Here is a 19,183-nt window from a genome sequence, read left to right as displayed (position 1 = left end):
TTCTTTACTGCATCTTCTTTGTCAACTTACAACCGGATTGTTCTCTGAATATGTTGGAAGTTCGGTCGAGGACACTGATGTGTTTTAGTGTTTGTGTCCTCTACTTCATCTTCTCTGTCCCCAAATGTTTGTCTTTCTTTGTCCATTATGTCACGTAGGTCTCCGTAAAGGTCGCTTTTGGATCACACCTGACCCTTACCACAATGATGACAATATCCAGATTGGACGGGAGGTGAAGATCAGCTGCCAGGTAGAGGCCACGCCCCCAGAGGAACTGCAGTTCAGCTGGCTGAAGAACGGGCGGCCTCTGAGGAGTTCAGAGCGGATGGTCATCACCCACACTGACACAGACGTCTCGCCGGGAACCACCAACCTCGACATCATCGACCTCAAGTTCACCGACTTTGGCACCTACACCTGTGTGGCATCACTAAGGAACGGAGGAACCCCAGAGATTAGCATTGATGTCAACATTTCATCCACCACAGGTGAGGCCAGCTCTTATGGTAGGTGGAGTTAACAAACAGCTGCCAGCTCAAATATGCACGCTAATGAAATACGCACTAATCACAGCTGCCCCGGTGACTTGGCAGCCCCTTCGAAGCAGCTGTTGTGATCAACGCTAGAGCCTGATTGGACATGGGGCTGCGGCACTGAAGGCCAAGCAGTCGGTCACCCCTGAACCACGCTCAGCCAGCTCGTCAGCTCTGCATAGGGCAGCTCCTCACAGCTGCTGATGACAGGCATTCAGATAAAGTGTGAACTTTGCCGCACACAGAACTGAGGCTGATTATAAAACCGCCCACTCCTCATATCGGGTTTTCAGAAATAATATCTTGCAGCTCTGAATTGTTTTCTTTGAACCTTGTCATCTGTGACAGCTGTTTGACGCATCCTGCATCATTTCAAAAACATACAGTGGGAATGAGCTCATGTACACTTGTCACTGGCTGGTTTCCTCTGTGCCACCAAGATTAAAATAATAGTTGTTTAGTCCTTGAACTGTGGTACAAAGCTCTGAGCTTCTGCAGATACAGAGAGGAGCAGACCTTCAGACAGATGTCAGGCAGATGAACGACTGCCGGCGGCTTCCTGTTTGTTCATGACCTTGGCAGAGTGAAAGAAACAGTCAGAGAGCCCGAGAGGAGGCGGGGGTAATCGAACTCCCGCTTTAGTCCAAACTGTGCGTGACGCCTGCTGACGCATGAAGGTCACGCTTGGGTCACTCCTGAATCCCCATAAGGAAAATAAATGCTAGAACAGTCCAGCAGCTCTCTCAGTGTCACTCTAGATGAAGGACGAGTTCTCCATCAGACACGAAACAAAAACATTTTGTGTGTGGAGGCAAAGTTAACCTCACAGATGAGTCAGAAAGCAAAGGCATTATACCCACTGCAGCCTTATGAGGGGCGCCACAGCAGGACGCTCCACGTCACCCTCCTGGTGCGCCTCCTCCAGCTCGTTAGGCAAAAGTCTGGATTAATGCTCCCTAATTAGAAAGCACTGGACTTTATTCCTCTTCCTTCAACAACCACGCGCGGTATGAAAAGAAAAGAAAACACTTGGACACTGCTGGCATCACGGACAGGTTTTTGACGGGGCGCCCACACCAACGCAAAGCAGGAGACGAAGCATCGCTGAATCGTCCACACGTGAACGCAAAAAAGGAGTTTTTAAAAACTTGTTTTCGGTGATTCGAAACGCCGTTTACGTGGACGAAAGGTCCAAATGCATAGAAACGTTTTTAAAATACCCGTGTAGGTGCGGACGCAGCGTAAAAGAGTTAGTAGCTCATTTATTTGATTCATTTATTTGTAATTTAATGCAGTTTACATTTTTAGTTTAAGTGTTTACTAAATGTTTGAAGGTTGAAACAAACTGCAGTGGAGTTTGAAACAAATATGTGCGTGTGTGTTTGGAGGATGTGTTTGTGTGCGGGGGTTTCTCATGCACAGCTGTAGACCTGCTCCTCTTTTATTCTGAAGGGTCCAAACCTTGGCAGTTAGCAGATATCCTGTCTCTGTCCCTGTAGTTCCTCCAGAGCTCACCGTCCCCAGGGGGCGCTCTCACCTCATCGCTCAGGAAGGCGACACCGTAGACCTGCAGTGCCTGGTCTCTGGAAAACCCAAACCCATCATCCTGTGGTCTCGGGTGGAGGAGAGCGGGGTGGCGGCGGCGGCAACGGCACTGATGCCAGACGGCTCCGTTCAGACGGAGAGCTACGACGGCATCCTGAGGATCAGCAACGTGACCAGAGAGATGAGCGGGACGTACCGCTGCCAGACGAGCCAGTACAACGGCTTCAACGTCAAGCCCAGAGAGGCCTTGATACAGTTGGTGGTGCAGTGTGGGTAACACGCATACGTCACTCAGCCACACACACAGCTCCACGATGTCACAACATTCAGAAACATAGTTTTATTCATCAGTGAGCTGTAGCCAGGAAGCAGAAGGCTGAGTCAGTTTCTCAGGCATCAGGATTCCCAGACAAACTTCTTGAAGTTCTTTCAAGTGTCTCGGAGAACGTGGAGGCAGATCTGGGAACAAACCATCATTGCTCCTGTAACAGGTGTTCATTCAAACTCAACGTGGCTCCTCTCACTGACGTCCACTCAAAGAGTTGAGTTTACAGGCTGGCTACGTTCACTCTGCAGGTCGTGATGCTCAATTCTGATGTTTTTGTCTGCTTCTTCACACTACAAATAAAATGCGACAGCAAACGCGCTCTAGTGTGAATGCTCAACGCGCCCGCATGCGCAAAAGAAGACGTCACACACAGCGCGCTCTGTTTAGACCCAGAGCAACAGTATGTTTGACTGATGGCCTTAATATAAAGACTTCGGACTTCACGTTTCCCAATTTTTTCTTTAAGTTATTTTGTTATTTACATAATAATGTAAATAACCTAATAATGATCCTTATTGCTGTTTTAGAGCAGCGGTGCTTCAAAGGATAGCTGCAGATTTCTGTCAGAATCTGCAGATTATACAGAACAAATAAAATGTTTACGTTGTCTTCCCAAGAGTTTCGCTGGATGTCCAGGAAGCGTTCGCGATGTCTTCTCCGGCGCTGATAATTGGCGCCTGTCTTGTGTCGGTGACGTAAAAGACGGATTTAATGCGACCTGACCATCAAGCAGCAGTCGCTTTCTGAAACATCAGATATGTGTTGGATTCAGCACCACATACGAAAGTGACCCAGAGCGGATTTGAAAATATCAGATTTGTGCCGTTCACACTGTCACACCATGATCGGATAGATGGTCGCACAGGGTCAAAAAATCGGATTTGATGCGCTTTCGCCTGCAGTGTGAACGTAGCCTATGAAGTGTCCAAAAATCTGTGAGGGGCACGTTTGCTGAGCCTGGTAGATGAGTGAGGCATTGACACCACAGCACTTCCTGCAACAATAACTGTTATTAACAGGAACTCTACTTGATTTTGTTGCTGTAATGAGCTGAGGTTCAGCTCCTGCAGGACTCGTGTACGTGATTATTTATCAGAGGGGAAGTCTGTTATGCATAATTACTGCACGTTTTCCCGTCAAAGATCTCCTTGCAGCTCACACCGTAACATCTGCTGCTCATGTAAACAGCCACCAACAACTGCTGCTTTAGCCCCTAAAATACCCAGAATGCATTGTGGAGCTGACTCCTAAGCCCTGCAGAAGAAATGTCACACTGATCAAACCGATCACCAGAGCAGACAGCTCCAGATCAGTTTGATACAAACAGCAGATCAGTTGAAAGACACACCGACAGCTGCAGCTCAGCAGGTACGCGTTTCACCGCCTCGGCCGCGGGCGCTCGGGCCGATGCTGACGGACACATGCTGCCTGCCTGTCTCGGACAGAACTGAATCCACCACCTTCCAGTCACGCTCTGTCTAACCTGCAGGCTGCTGCGTCGCACAAAATAGCATCACAGGATGTGACGGGAAGACTTGCAGCTCCTGGCTTCATGCCGCACTAAAAGGCTGTCAGAGCAAATCTCCTCTGCAGCTCGGATGGGCCTCGTTCTGCAGAGCGTCGACGCAGACACTCACAGGAAATCAGCAGCCCGGGCTTTGAGTTTAAGGAACAAAACCTGACTCATAGTTTGAAAAACAAATCTTCTTAGTGATGCTTTATTTTTCCTTTTCGTTTCCTGACAAGTCAACATTATTAAATGCCGAGCAGATTTCATCCAAATCTGACATTTCAACAATGTTATCAACAAACCAATCTAGTATCTGAAGACTAAGAAGAAGGTGGCTGAAAATGTAGGTTGAAAATAAAACCAATTATTAGACATGTTTTAATAGATTAGGAAAACTCTGTGACCCCACCTACACAGTACGGTAAAGACTCTACAGTAAGACAGTCAGACCTCCCCGTATGAGCAAACGCTTGGTGACAGTGGGACAGAAAAACTCCCTTTGAACAGGAAGAAACCTCCGGCAGAACCAAGCTCAGGGAGGGGCGGGGCCATCTGCCGGGTTAAGGGTTAAGGAGAGGGAGACAGGACGGAAGAGAGACAGAGAGGTCTATTAGCACATAGTGATTGAATAAGAACCAGTGCATCATGGGAATTCCCCAGCAGCCTAAGGGAGGATTCAGGGTCACCTGGTCCAGCCCTAACTATATGCTTTAGCAAAAAGGAAAGTTTGAAGCCTAATCTTGAAAGTAGAGATAGTGTCTGTCTCCTGAATCCAAACTGGAAGCTGGTTCCACAGAAGAGGGGCCTGAAAACTGAAGGCTCTGCTTTTAAATACTCTACAACAAGTAAAATAATGATTTAATGTTAGACATTTTCAAACATTTCATATTAAAAATGAATAGAAGAATAGAATCACATAAAAACATGGCACAATGTTTTTTCCATTTTCACTGAAATCAGACTTTTGTAGACAGAAGGTGTTTAATGGTGTTCAGCCACAGTAAGCAGATTACAGTCAGGTTATAGGTGGATTACTCTGAAATAAGTGAAACAACGTTTAAGTCACAGCGACACAGATTTAACTTCTAAGTGTACGTGAATAGAAAATCTCCCTGAGCCTCGAGAAACCTGCTGACAGACAAATAAACACGAGTAAATCTGTGAGCGAGAAGCGAGCTGTACAGCACAAAACCTTGTGAGCAACATTTCAAATGAGCTGTTTCAGGGTTCACTTTGACAATAATCCCTCACAGGCTCTTACTGGATGTGACTGGATTACAGAGGAGACAGTGATGTGTGGTGGTGACAAGTTAAACAAGTTAACCTTTTTTGATTATTATTATTATTAAAGTGCAATTCGAAAATGTTTTTTTTGAAATGAAGACTTAAAAAGCATTTTTAAAATCAGTTTATTAAATTGGAATTCAAAAATGAATTCACAAATGCAGATTTTATTCTACAATTCATTAATTAAGCACAGAACTGTTTGGCTCTTGTGGTCCTCCGTACTGTAGCAGCTGTTTAAAATCACACCAAGGGACGGGGGGGGGGGCTTGGACGTTTGACCCATTGTTCTCTGGAAAATATTACAGCCTAGGAGAGCAGCTGCTTTATTAAAACCAAATGATTACAAACTTCAAATCAATTAAAATACCTCTGAGGCACAGGAATGTGCAGGTCTTAACTCAAAGCTGGTGCTTTCTCAGGGTTAATGGCAACATGTGCAGTAAGTTGCCTTCAGGTGAATCATGGTCAGTGCATCTCTCTGAGTGCATCCTAACAGCAGCTTTCATTTGCCAAAGACAGTATGATGTGGTAAACATGGCCATCGCTGCATTGTAGCATGAAAAGCGTGACACAGATGCCCCGAACTGCTGAGCGGATGTTGAAACAACAGCCACTCTCCCGCCTACAGTGTCATTAAAGAAGGTTGCTGCATGAAACAATGTGAAACAAATTCCACTAAAATCCCAGAATCTCGTTTTCAACATTTTTATTATCTTTAATAAAATCCAGCATTGCAGTGATGCGCACATCATTGCATTCTGTTGAGATTACCTCGTACATTAAATTGTTCTTCGTTTGGCCCTGAAGTGTCTCGTGGAGCAGCTGCTCAAACTGCAGGAAAGAGCAGAGTTCATCAACAAGCTGGGACTGGGTCCAGCAGTGTATTATGGGAAAGCAGGGTTAGAAGTCTTCTTTGACCAATCAGAGGGCTTGGCTGAAGGTCGGCATCAGGCAGAAGCGTCCGGTTGACCTTTACATGTTCCTGCTGTGTTTCCCTCTCAGTAGAAGGTCGTGGAAACATGTCCAGGGGCTCGAAACGAACCTCAGACCTGTGTGTGTGTCTGTGTGTGTCTGTGTGTGTGTGTCTCATGTACACAGGATGAGTTGTGCACCATCTCAGGAAATCACCTGTTTGAGTGAAACCTGGATCCTTGAGTGGAGCAGACTAATGGCTCGTGTGGTTCATGGTTCAGGTGCCAGAGTAACGTTTACTCTGCTCAAAGCCTTTTCATACGTTACAAGCTACATTCACACTATTGCTTTATTGAACTTAGCAGAACAGTCGACGTGTCACCATAATTTGGGGCTCAACATCTTGCCCAGAAACAGCAGCTCAGTGAAGACCTTACAGGACTTTGAGTTTGTGGTTGCAGGATCCTCGGGCTCTCGGGGAGATATTCTCTGGGCTTACGAGGCAAAAACCTTTTTGAACCTTGTACATCTGGCGTAAACACAGCACTTCAGAACAAAAGGGTGATTTGCTGAAAGTGTCCTACTGTGTCAGGACCTGGACACGTTGCTGTAGTTGATGCAACCATAAATCCTGTAGAAGTTCAGTGTGGGTGCAGCAGGACGAAGATCCAAACTACACCAGAGTCCACCTCTGATTGGCTCCAAGTCTGGACTTACATCCGATTGAGATGAATTCAAACCCTCAGTGCAGGTACAATAAGAAATGAGGAAGGGCGTGGCACCGTGGCTTCAGGGCTTTTTCCAGTGAAACCACGGTGGCGCTCGCTTCAGTTTTACTGAATAACAAAGTCCATTTGTAAATCTCGGCCCTGTTAGAAGCCAAAAGGACCAGGAAATGCTTACCTACCTTCCCATTTACAGTACCATTGCAAACCCTATGAGCCGGGTCACTCCTCACTCATTACGCCACGTTTGAGTGCTTTTGTGCCACCTCCACCCGTCCTGACCACGAAAGTCAACTTGTTTTTCTTCTCTGAGACATTCGTGAGCTTTTACATCTTATTGGTTCTCTCCATCCTTCAGATGATGTTCCTGTCTGCAGAAAGGTCGCAGGACGGCTGCTGCAGCTGCTCTTTTCTTCTCTTTATTCCTTGTTTGGCATCAGGATGTTAATCTGTGAAGTGACACCTGCAATTCGGCTCAAAGCTTCTGTTAAAGTTCTGCTGGAGGGATTTAAAAACACAGTGCACCTCAGCGGAGCACCGCAGCACCAACGCACATCTGAGTTTAAATCCTATAAATATGTAAGAGGCTATTTTCAAGCCATTCTGGCTTCATTAACAGTGAAGTGAACACAGCCCTGAGTAAGATCTGGATTTGTATGATTGAAGTGCAGGAAGTGATGCCATTTCTCCATTATTTTATTTATATATAATATTTATGCTGGTTTTCATTGTGTGAAGTTTGTAATATTGGTTAAAAACAAAAATGAGACCAAGTGAAGAAAGCCTGAAATCAGTAGTGTCAGAAACCTCCCTGGCTCTGTGTTGCAGTCCCTCCCGCCGTAGAGCCCGAGCACACGGAGATCCGTCAGGCCCTCGGCCGGGCGTTCAGCCTTACCTGCCGTCTGCTGCGAGCTCATCCGGCTCGCCTGCTGCGATATGAGTGGAAGCTGGGCACCCGCCTCCTGACTGTCGGACAGTTCAGTGACCAGAGAGACGACACGAACTACCACGTCAGAGCTTTGAACAGGGAGGGCTATGGCGAGTACACCTGTGACATCACCAACGAGGCCGGGGCAGGACGTTGCACGTTCCTGGTCACAGGTGAGCTTTATTATTTTTTGAGTTATTGCACTTTAGTCACTTTATATTTAACATGACCTGAGTCATCGTAGATTTTCCTGAATTGCTTGACTTGTTTAAAAAGTGAAGACATTTGACTAGAACTTGGTTCTCGGTGAGGTTTTCAGTGGACTTGGTACCTGTAGGTTTTGCTTATAATAACCAGTCCGCTGTAACTGTATGCCAGGCGTTTATTAGCAGCCAACATGAACGTCCGTACACTCGTAACAGGAAGTACACATAACATCTAAAGAGAACCACAGCGACACCTGCTGGAACTCTCCGTAACGGCAGCAACAGGAGGCAGTATGGACAAACATAACATTGCTGTTATCTACAGTACCTAATCTGAACATGTTGGCTTAGATAATGTGACCTGATCATATCTGGGACACGTCCCTGTTGATTATTGACCAATGGATGATTTAAGGCTGACTTTGTACTCGTCTGGAATGAGTTCAGACCTGACTTTTACGCGTCTTAATTTTCCAACGAGCTGCTGTCACTGACGACACGCTGCCTGTAGGAGTGCTGCAGTTCCCTACTCTACATGACCTCATTGTCAGCTTAATAAGAAAGGTGTAGCTGCCTTCATGACAGCATTGAAAATATTACTATAGGGATTTCTAAACAGTTTTATGTACCATAGTGTAATACAGCCCAAGGTTATTAGTCATAAGTGGTTTAAGAAGCCTTATGTCGGACACTTGATGTGAGCCTGACACCTCCTGCTGCTCTGTAAGATCAGTTGGCCCACAGTCTGACAGCTCAGGAGGCAGAGCAGGTCAGCAGGTCAGCTGCTGATTGGAAGGTTGGTGGTTTGATCCCTGGCTCCCCCAGTTTGCATGCCAAATATCCATGATACTAACCCGACTTGCTCTCCACATCCATCGGAGTGGATGAATGATAGTTAGAAAAGCACTCAGTGCTTGTGTGAATGGGTGTGTATGGGGTTAATGCGCTTTGAGTACTCCAGGAGAGCTATATAAGAACTGTACTAGCATGCACTGAAACCAGTGAACCACTGAAACCAGTGAACCTATATACACCATTGTCACAGTAATCATAGGGGCACTTGATTGCAAGATTAACTAGTTAGCTGGTTAAATAAGGCATAGCAGGGTCCTGAGTGGAAACAAGTTCTCCATAACTGAGGCTCTGCCAGATGCTCACAGCTCCGGCCACCAGGCTGACGTGAGATACCAGAGAAGCTGAGGTCTGTTCTGAAAAGATCCATCCCATCCACGGTGCGCGCTCAGCTACAGGAGAATAACAGCAGCGAGTGTATTCCCATCCAGAGCTGAAATTGAGCAATTCTGGAAGAACATCTGAGAGAGAGAGGTGTCACATGACACTAACGGTGACTGGTGGACTAAAGGATGAGCCGGTCGCCATCACCAAAGCAGACAAGCGCAGAGCTGGACAGCAGCAGGACCTGACACGCTGAAGAAGCTAACAGCACTACATGTAGCACAAAGAAAGGGTCTGCTGACAGCGGGTACTCAGTCATGAAGGATCCTTTAGATTACTAATGTGTACACACACACATATATATATATATGTACACATGTGTGTGTGTGGAATGCTTAACTTAATAATTTTAGCAGTGTTTGTATCCCGAGCTTCAGATGTTTCAGTTTTTTTGTTGTTATGTTGTTATGAGGATTTTATCTTAACGTGAGGAAACGAATAAAATCATAATTTCATGTAACTGAACAAGCATGGGGAGAGAAGGCAACATTTAATATGTTTAAAATGTTTTTTTAAACCTTTTTTAAACCTTTTGGGGTTTGAATCATGGTAACTCAGCTCGTTACGTTTTCAACAAATACGTATCAACTTTTGTGGAAAATAAAAGAGAAGGCGTCGGACGAGTAATCCATCTCTTTAATTACACAGGTCTGGTTTTGTCTCACGTGAATTTGGAGTTGTTGTTGACTTCCAGGCTGAACCGACTCTGCGGGTTTCAGTCTCTGAGTCCACTTGTGTCTGCGTCTTCTCTGAAAGCTCCCCTGCAGAGGCACCCTGTCAGCGCCCAGAGACTTCCTGTAAAACCCGCCGATGTGTTAAGCCTCTTATCAGGGCCGACCGCTGAGCAGCAGCGCGTTTTGCAGGCAGCAGCAGAAAGTGTTTAAAGAGTGGAGTTGTAAGCTCAGGATATAAAGATGATAGAAAATGGTGGTGATTATGCCAGACTTGTCATTTGCTGAGGTGAAGTTTGCGTTGTTAATCAGGTGTGAACACACTGGTGGCATTTTAAACCTTGCTCATCCTGCAGCGACCAATGAGACAGCGTAAAGCTTCAGAATAAAAGTGACAGAAGCAGACATGAAACTGTGAGACAAAGTGCCAACATGACGACTCGCCAGACGGTCTGACTGCTCCTCCCACCGTCAGACAGATGAAACAAACAGAATTTTAATAGGATGATTCATTTCTGTCTGTTGAAGTCACAACAGCAAAAGTCATTTTGTGTGTTTTTAAAGCCCTGATTTCTGCTGAAGTCTAACATAAATAATCTTGTTGTCACACAAGCAGAACACACACCATTGGTTTAAAACAGTCACGTAAAACACAAGAAAACATGAGACGTGAGAACACCAACACAGTGCTGTGCTGCTTCCTGTTGCATTTACTGTTAGTCTAATGGCATAAGGTCACAGAAGAGGGGCCTGAAAACTGAAGGCGCTGCCTCCCATTCTACTTTAAATACTCTAGGAACAACAGCAGGAGTGAAGTGCTCTAATGGGTGCATACAGGACTGTAAGGCCATCAAGGTTAGATGAGGCCTGATTATTCAGGACCTTGAAAAGAGATCATGGATGCCAACGGTCAAACCAAACAAGTCAAAAGCTGTGGCTACCAAACAAATGAGACTGCAGCCACTGTCCCTGGATCAACCGTCAAGTAAGGCAAGGAGCTGCTGATCATTTCAGTTGTGCAGGGAGGGTCTAGCATGCACTGTGCACGTGCACAGAGATTAGTTAAATGCCCTCAGCCAACTGCTTCAAGTCCCCGTAGTAACATTACTGATCAGCTGTTTGGAGTAAAATAGACTCAGTGGCAGAATTAGCAACAGTATCACATAGAAAGAAATCATGTTGCTGTTAGCATTATATATTTATGAAAATGTAACTATACTGCCATCAGCTAATCCATCTTTGTTTATTGATACTTATGTTGATAAAAGCAGGTTCATACACACAAACATACAGAGATGCCATTGTTACAATGTGGTCATGTGTATCACTGACACAGCCAAGTCTGCTTAATATTTTTGAGTCCTGTGAAAGCAACCTGCAAGTTGCTGAGAAAAGCAAGAGTTTTGCTAAACTGGCCAACAGCCTTGTTTTGGTTGGTAGTTCCACCATGCCAAGCATCGCCACACAAACACACAACAGCGAGTAATCTGCAGCCAAAGATATAAAAACGACCCATCGTAACACCAAGTGTCACACACTGAAAAACACGGTGACGACATTGTTTTCTATTCATGAGTGAAAAAGACATCCTGGACCTGTTTCCAGCCCTGTGTGACCTCTGACCCAACTGCCTCCTCAGGAAAAGCCAACCCTCCAGAGTTTTACTACGACACCTACAGCGCTCTGTGGCAGAGCAGGCCGCGAGTCTACGGCTTCAAGCTGCAGTGGACTCAGATGGAGCCGAACGCTGTGGATCGAATCCTGGCCTACAGACTCGGCATAAGGCAGGTCAGTGCAGCAGGTTTGTTATTTGAATGCAGCAATCAGTCGTCCCCACAAATGTCTTCATTTGCATTTTGTTTGTCCGAACTCAGGGGAGGTTTTCCAGAGTTTATAAGGGTCTTTGAAATGTCTAAAATCCATCTATATGCACGTTAGACTTTACAGTTATGGATTATGAGACTTGCTTATAATCCATAACTGTGAAGTGAGTTATGAAGTTAGAAATATTTAATTGAAAAAGTCTGTTGTAACCACTGAGGACTGATTTGCTGACTTCCCCCAGGCTGTATTTACAAAGAGCACGGTGACCACATGTGAGGTGGGAGGAGATGTTTCAATCGGACACTAATTTACTGAAAAAGCCTTTTGCCTGTTTTTTGCACTTGATTCTGAAATGAACTGAGTGCACCGCAGCTTTTTAAACCACCCCTGAAACTAGCCATGCATACGAGGGGTGTTAGCATAGTTAGTAGACAGACTCTAACTATTCTAATAGCTGTGCTTCGAAGCAGCTTTGTGATTAAAGGAAAACAACCAGTGTGAAATTATAGCTTGCAAAGAAAAACATGCTTAAATTAGGAACTTTAAGTTGTCATGAGAAATAAGAAAACTACAACTCCACAAACTCGTGTCTGCCTTTGTGTTACTGTTCTAGATTCATGTACGTTGTTCCCAATCCCACTCTGGAATAACAACATTAACTTCCACAATGTCCGATGTCGTGGTGTCAGGATCATCTTCATATACTGTCTTATGTGTTTGATACAAGTCAAATATTAAGCACCTTCAGTGCGCCAGTAAAATAGAAAAGCACTGTATGAGAACCAGTTTACCATGTTACCAAAAATAAATAAATATGGTGATGTACTAGACAAGACAAGACGCTTCACCCGTTGCCTACTGGTGGTGGTCAGAGGGCCCGGTGGCGCCAGTGTCCGGCAGCCTCGCCTCTGTCAGTGCGCCCCAGGGCAGCTGTGGCTACAATGTAGCTGCCATCACCAGTGTGTGAATGTGTGTGAATGTGTGTAAAGCACTTTGGGGTCCTTAGGGACTAGTAAAGGCGCTATACAAATACAGGCCATTTACCATTTACTAGTTAGCTTTGCAAACAGGTGGTGTAGCAGCTAGCACTGACACCTTGCAAACTAAATATGACGGTCATGAAGAAGGTCATCAGCACAGTTGACGTCTCCCGTATGTCCTGATGTATCAGAAGTTGGTAGTGATCCCGTACGTGTCAGGACTATCGGAGCAGCTGAGATGCATTTTCTCTAAACACCGGGTCTCTGTGGCTTTTAAACCCCAAAACACGCTGCACCAAAAACTGGTCCACACCAAGGATCAGGTCTCTCAACACAAACAGAGTAACATAGTGTACGCTGTTAAGTGCAGGAGGATTGTCAGGATTTATACATCGGGGAAACCAAACAACCTCTGGCTAAGAGGATGGCACAACACAGAAGAGCCACCTCGTCAGGCCAGGACTCTGCAGTCTATTTACACCTACAGGCCAGTGGACACTCTTTCAATGATGAGGATGTATCATCCTGGACAGGGAGGAACGCTGGTTTGAGGGCGGAGTCAAGGAGGGAAAGACCATCTCTGAATGGAGGAGGGGCCTAAGGGTACATCTGTCACCATCTTACATGCTGTGATTGCAGCCATTCCCCACCTCTCTGTGAATGGGACTCATTGATCAGTGTTCATGACATTGTGTCTGTGAAGGTTCTCAGTCATCCAGCTCACCTGAAACTCTGGCTGATTGGGACCCACACCCAGTTTCACACCTTGGCTCAGGCGATCAGAGGATCATCAGGGGTCCTTTTGTCCCTCTCTGGGGGGAAACTCGCACTAGGTTTATATCTGGGACTCCCCACCATTTGACCTTAGAACTGAAGAAGCTTCTCGGATGAGAGGTGAAACGTCTTCAAGCAACTTAAAGAAGTCCAGACGCTTTTCTTTGCAAGCTCCTTTGGCTGTTCGTGACATTGTTCCTTCAGTGGGCTGGCTTCAGTCATTATGCAAATGTCCTGCTTATAAGGTTGGAAACCTGCAGTCAGCTGAGACCGAAGACGTCACCTGATGATGATGATGAAACGTTTCTCCCACTGAAACGTCCAGATGAACAGAATCAACCTTCTGGGATCTGCCTCCCTTAGTTTTCAGCTTCATATAATACACACTGATCACATGACTTGGTGTGCTTGGTATGGCAGAACAACACACACACACACGTGTATGTACACACACACACACACACACACACACACACACACACACACACGTGTGGAAAATGTTCCTGCAGCACAGATTCCTGAAACTCTACCTGAGGTCCCTGCAGCAGCAGCCTGGCATCATAAAATAAGGAGCAGGAGGAAGATGTGTTCCCATGGCAACTGGCTCGTCTTTTCATTCTGCAGAGCTGCTGAGAAACAGAGAAAAGGAGGAAGTGCTGATGGGGAGAAAAAAGTTATGAGGAGGCAAACAAAGTCGGGGAAGAAATATCAAAATGTTTAATTTGGGGGAAGGAAACTGAGAGATGACACAAATCAAGACACAACAATTTAAACACTTGTGCCTCAAGTATTCCCATACAGAAAATCACACCAAAGCAGAATTCAGAATTAATATTTAATTTATTCGTTGTACTGTACTGACTGCACATAATGAGGCACGATGGTGGTGTGGGAGGCACCATAGAGTGACAGATCAGTCACCTGTTTATGAGCCATTAAAGAGTCCATGTTAGTAATCGTGTTATATCAAGCAGACTGAAGTACAGAAATGACCTATGACCTTCTGATACATGTTACATTTCTGCAGCACATGTTTTGTTCTTTGCAACATTGTAGCTCCTGTAACGTCCTGCAACAATGAGGTGTTGGTCATGCACCATAGACAGGCATGGATTAAGGAGAACCTGAAGATCTCATTGCATTGTGGTGAAGATCTGCATAATGTGATTTAAATTGGGTGATAGGAAACTGGCCTTAGTGGAATATGTGCTCAGTTACAGCTGCTCTAGTGCATCATGGAAACAAATATGGCAATAACGCTTCCACAATTTCTCATTCTGCCTCAGCTTAGAGTTTCTGCATAGCTGCTGCTTGTCGACATGCAGTCACGTGTTACGGTAAAGTTAGCCACAGTAGCTGCTTCAGGCTAACACGCAGAATGTTCCTGTTGTTGTTGCCCATTAAAAAACCAAATGAACATTTGGCACGCTGTGCTGAGTTTAGGCTGATCTGTCGAGTTAATCGAAATGAATGTGTTATTTGGATGAGTTGGAAAATCCCGCGTTTTGTTTCAGATGGGTCAGTCTCGCTGGTGGGAGCAGGAGATTCCCATGGAGGGAACCATCCAGAAGGGGGAGCTCTTGACCTACAACTTAACTGAACTCATCAAACCTGAATCCTACCTGGTCCGCCTGACACCCATCACCCGCTACGGGGAAGGAGACTCCACTGAGCGCATCATCACATACAGCGGTAGGCTGCCTCGTTTTCTATCGTTCAATCCCCGAACAAGAGCAGGTACACAAACACTGCCTCGCAAATCTTTCTGGAGGAATTTACACGCACAGCTGTTTGCAACGCTGCTTCAGATCACTGAGGTTCACGTTCATGCACAGCTCTCTTAAGGCTTGCGACAGTGTTTCAGGCTGGGTTGAGGTCTGTAACAAACCTCTTTTTTCCAGGTATTCTTTAGTAGATTTGCTGCATGATCATCGTCCTGCTGTATGATCTAAATTCAGCAAAACGTTACATGTGCTTTATATTGAAGGTAAAACCCTAAAATACAAAGCAAACAGAGAAAAAACCCAACAATCAACTCGATGCATGCTGGGTGCCAGTGGCACCACCATGCCTGATGTTGTGGGGACATGCTGTGTTTGGTTTTTGCCAGATACGGTGATGTACATTATGGCCACAGGACATGACAGAAGTCTTACGGTGTGTTCAGATGCAGCTTGGCAAACCAAAGCAGTGCTGCCATCTTCTTCTTAGAGAAACAAAGAAGCCTTCCAAGCAAACTGTACTTGCTAAGGGGTTTTGAATTTTACTGTCATGAACTTCAACATTTAACATGCTAACTGAGGCCTGTAGAGTCTGAGATGTAGCTCTTCATGCGCTGCAGCCATGGAGGCAGTTAAGTCATACAGGACTTTTCCTTCTCATCCCTGCCATACATCTGTGCTTCAGATCTCCATGAAGCTGGCCGTGGTGTTTCAGCGTCTAACGAAGACGCTGGTGGGCTTTCCATCACCCGATGAGTTTTTTTTCACTCATCTCTTTTCACTTCCTGTTTGTCTGTACACCGACATGTATTTAATCAGTGATATTGTTCGACTCTGGCCTTCTCTCTGGTTCTGTTTTAAGCCACTGATGAAACAGCCTGTAAAGTGATGTCAGGAAGCATGAGCTGATATGAGAAGGCCGGTCTCACAGAGGAGGGCTTCACAGGGCCGCTTAAATGCCTCAAATGTTGAATAATAATTTATATCTGTGTCGAATGACTTAAGATAACAAGACTTTTAGCTGGAAAGTTAACACTTCAGCTAAAAGTGCAAACAGTTGAAGTGTGACAGGAATCCTGGTGGAAAGTGCAGACAGGAGTCAAAGTCAACACAGAAACACGAGTGGAGTAAAATCAGGCTGACAGAGAAACAACCTGCTCACAGCAGGAGACGCTGATGCACACGTAAACATGACCTAGTCTGCTGCCTGATGAGGACTTTTGACTGTCAGCGAACATCCTGCCACCTCCAGATCACGATTTTACCTCTGTGCCACAAACACAACCATGATGGTAACTGCACTTTGTAATAATAATAATGATGGATTGTATTTATACAATGCCACTATTCATTCACTCTCACACACTGGTGAAGGCAAACTATAGTTGTAGCCACAGCTGCCCTGGGGCAGACTGACAGAAGCCAGGCTGAGATATCGCGCCATCGGCTCCTCTGGCCAACACCAGTAGGCGGGAGGTGAAGTGTCTTGCCCAAAGACACAACGACCGAGACTGTCCGAGCCGGGGCTCGAACCGGCAACCTTCCGATTACAAGACGAGCACCCGACTCTTGAGCCACGATCGCCCCATGTTTGTGCAACATGCCCTTTTTCCTCCACCTAAATGCTTTGTATCTAACATGCACACATGAACACATCAGAGAGCAACTTGCTTATCTTGCCCAAGGACACTTATGCATGTAGACTGGACAATAGACCCTGTGCACGAGACAATGCTAACTTCCTGGTTTGAGACCGGATGTGGGGTTGTGCATTTCCGGTAGCTTTACTTTGCGGTCAATCGCTACTGCGAAGATATATCCTCCAAAATCATGTCCAAAACTGGAAAACGTAAAGATGGCGTTAAGTTACAAAGAGCAGAAGGTGGGAACACTCACCGCTGTCGTGTCATAAAAAATCTAATGATCAATTTTGACGTTTAAAGAGTTTAGATCGATCAGCTGTTTACATCACTCAACACAAGCAGAGCTGCATCACTGCAGCAGAAGACACATCGTCCACATTCAGAAGCACATCTCTGTGTAGTGACTGGTCTCATGATTCAAACAGGCCAATGTTCAGCATTCAAACTACAGGTGAAGAACAGTCAAACCAGATGTTTCCCCATTATGTCGATATCAGCTAGTCAGGTACACACCTACACAGCATGTTAACAAACCGTGAAAAAAGCCACACAAAATGAATGATTGCTGGTAACGGTTTCTATACGTTAGTATTTACGAAGGGTATGTTGTGACTTACCTTCAAGATTACAGCGGTCCCTCGCTATAACGCGGTTCACCTTTCACCTCGCTGTTTCGCAGAGTTTTTAGTGCAAGTTTGCATGCTTATTTTTACGTCACATTGTGTCCTGCGTCCTGATCGCTGCATCGATGCTAGCAGTGTGACTCTGCAGTGCAGCGCTGTATGTCCACGATGTCCACCAAACGTTTGGCACCGTCAAAAATAACATTGGCTTTCTTCCTGCAGTAAATATAAACAACGACAGTATTCAGGAAGAAAAACAAACATTGCAGATATTTTATCGTAACTCTGGTTTTACGTGTCTCATCAACACAATTTAAAAACTGGTATAAAGTCCACACTTTGTCCGTCAGTTGTTCCGTCTGTCCTGCTCACATCTCCAATGGTTGTACACGTTGTCATTAACGTGGCTTCACTCCACATCAGCCGCTTTGCTAAAACACCGGTGTCGCACATAAGGACGCTGTCAGAGCCTGTCAGCCACGTTGATCAGCTGCTTATATACGAATGTGAATCGCGTGATTGGCTGGACTGTGGGATAAGGCGGCATCGTTCTGATCCCACACGGGAGCAGCCAGTCACTGACTAACACTGCAAAAGGTTAGGTTAGATGTTCTTTTGTGCACGACGCAGATTTTCTGTGCCAGCAGTGCACAATTGCGCACGCGCACAGCTTAGAGGGAACACTGGCCAGGAATCAAACTACCAACCTTCCTTCTCTACCTCCTGAGCTACAGACACCGCAGAGAGCAGCTCAGGTTTCAGTATCTTGCCCAAGGATACTTATGCCTGCAGACTGACGTTCAGCTGGGTCACATGATGCTCTGCATGTCACCATGTGACATCTGTCAAAGCTGGATTTAAGAGAAGAATGGATACCCTGAACCCTGCAATTAGGTAATAAAAGCTGTTTCCACTGCGTGTGATTTAGTAAATTTAGGTTTTCTAATCCTTCATTAGTTTGTAAATGAATTTCCTCCCAACACAACACCTTGGCCATGGTTCAGGGTTCTTGTCAGATCAGCATTTCCTGATGTCCCACGGTTTGGATAAGAACAGCATTTCCAGCATGGTTTACATTTGGTCAGACACTGAAGTGCTGTGGTAATATTATTGAGACTGCCACAGTGTAACAAAGCACAGGACAAGCGCACACCTCAGTGTGTCGAGGCTACTTCCACTTTCGAACAGCTGCTTGAGTGTTCAAGGGTTTTATAGGTTAGAATCAGGGTTGGGTTGTAGGGTAAGCAGCCTGGGAGTGTCACCGAGGTCCGCACAATCCAATCTATTCTTATATCATAACTTTAGCATGATGAAATGTGTCCAGGACAGAGGGGCTCGCTATCAAACAGGTTTACACTGAAAGGTCACTTCCTGTTTTTTGTCTTGTATTTCGTCATGATCTAAAAAGCTGTTTGCAGTCCAGCTTGGTTTGAAACGACACCGTTCTCACGTTTGTGTCACAGTTACTGTCCTGGATCATAACGGTTCTGCTCACACTGAGTGTTTTTGGACTGTTCTGACTGACCTCTTCTTTTTTGTCCCTTCACAGCTCCTGTTAACCCACATCTCAGTAAGTATCTGCCCACACTGACACACAGTCACACACTGGGCTGCACTTGGGTTTAAAACAGTCCAAATGGCCTTCTATACTGGGAACATAGCTAAAGGTGGATTAGCCATATACAAAGAGTGTAGGCTCCTGCAGGAAGTACAGGAAAAGCTTTTCAGGTGCGTCCC

At 45.6% G+C, this 19,183-nt stretch overlaps 1 protein-coding gene across 1 annotated transcript in view; it reads left to right on the top strand.

Annotated features, from left to right (window-relative positions):
* Positions 1-19,183, top strand: part of LOC308389121 (MAM domain-containing glycosylphosphatidylinositol anchor protein 2-like) — a 139,928-nt gene that overhangs the window by 82,112 nt on the left and 38,633 nt on the right. The window contains exons 7-12 of the mRNA XM_080870272.1: positions 159-488; positions 2,033-2,347; positions 7,669-7,941; positions 11,521-11,669; positions 14,974-15,151; positions 18,996-19,016. Coding sequence (XP_080726398.1) covers positions 159-488; positions 2,033-2,347; positions 7,669-7,941; positions 11,521-11,669; positions 14,974-15,151; positions 18,996-19,016 — 1,266 coding nt within the window. The remainder of the gene's footprint in view (positions 1-158; positions 489-2,032; positions 2,348-7,668; positions 7,942-11,520; positions 11,670-14,973; positions 15,152-18,995; positions 19,017-19,183) is intronic.

This window comes from Rhamphochromis sp. 'chilingali' (genome assembly GCF_963969265.1).
Source record: "Rhamphochromis sp. 'chilingali' genome assembly, chromosome: 21".
NCBI lineage: Eukaryota > Metazoa > Chordata > Actinopteri > Cichliformes > Cichlidae > Rhamphochromis > Rhamphochromis sp. 'chilingali'.
Note: the sequence above shows the minus strand (reverse complement) of the source record. Positions and strands in the feature narration are given on the sequence as shown.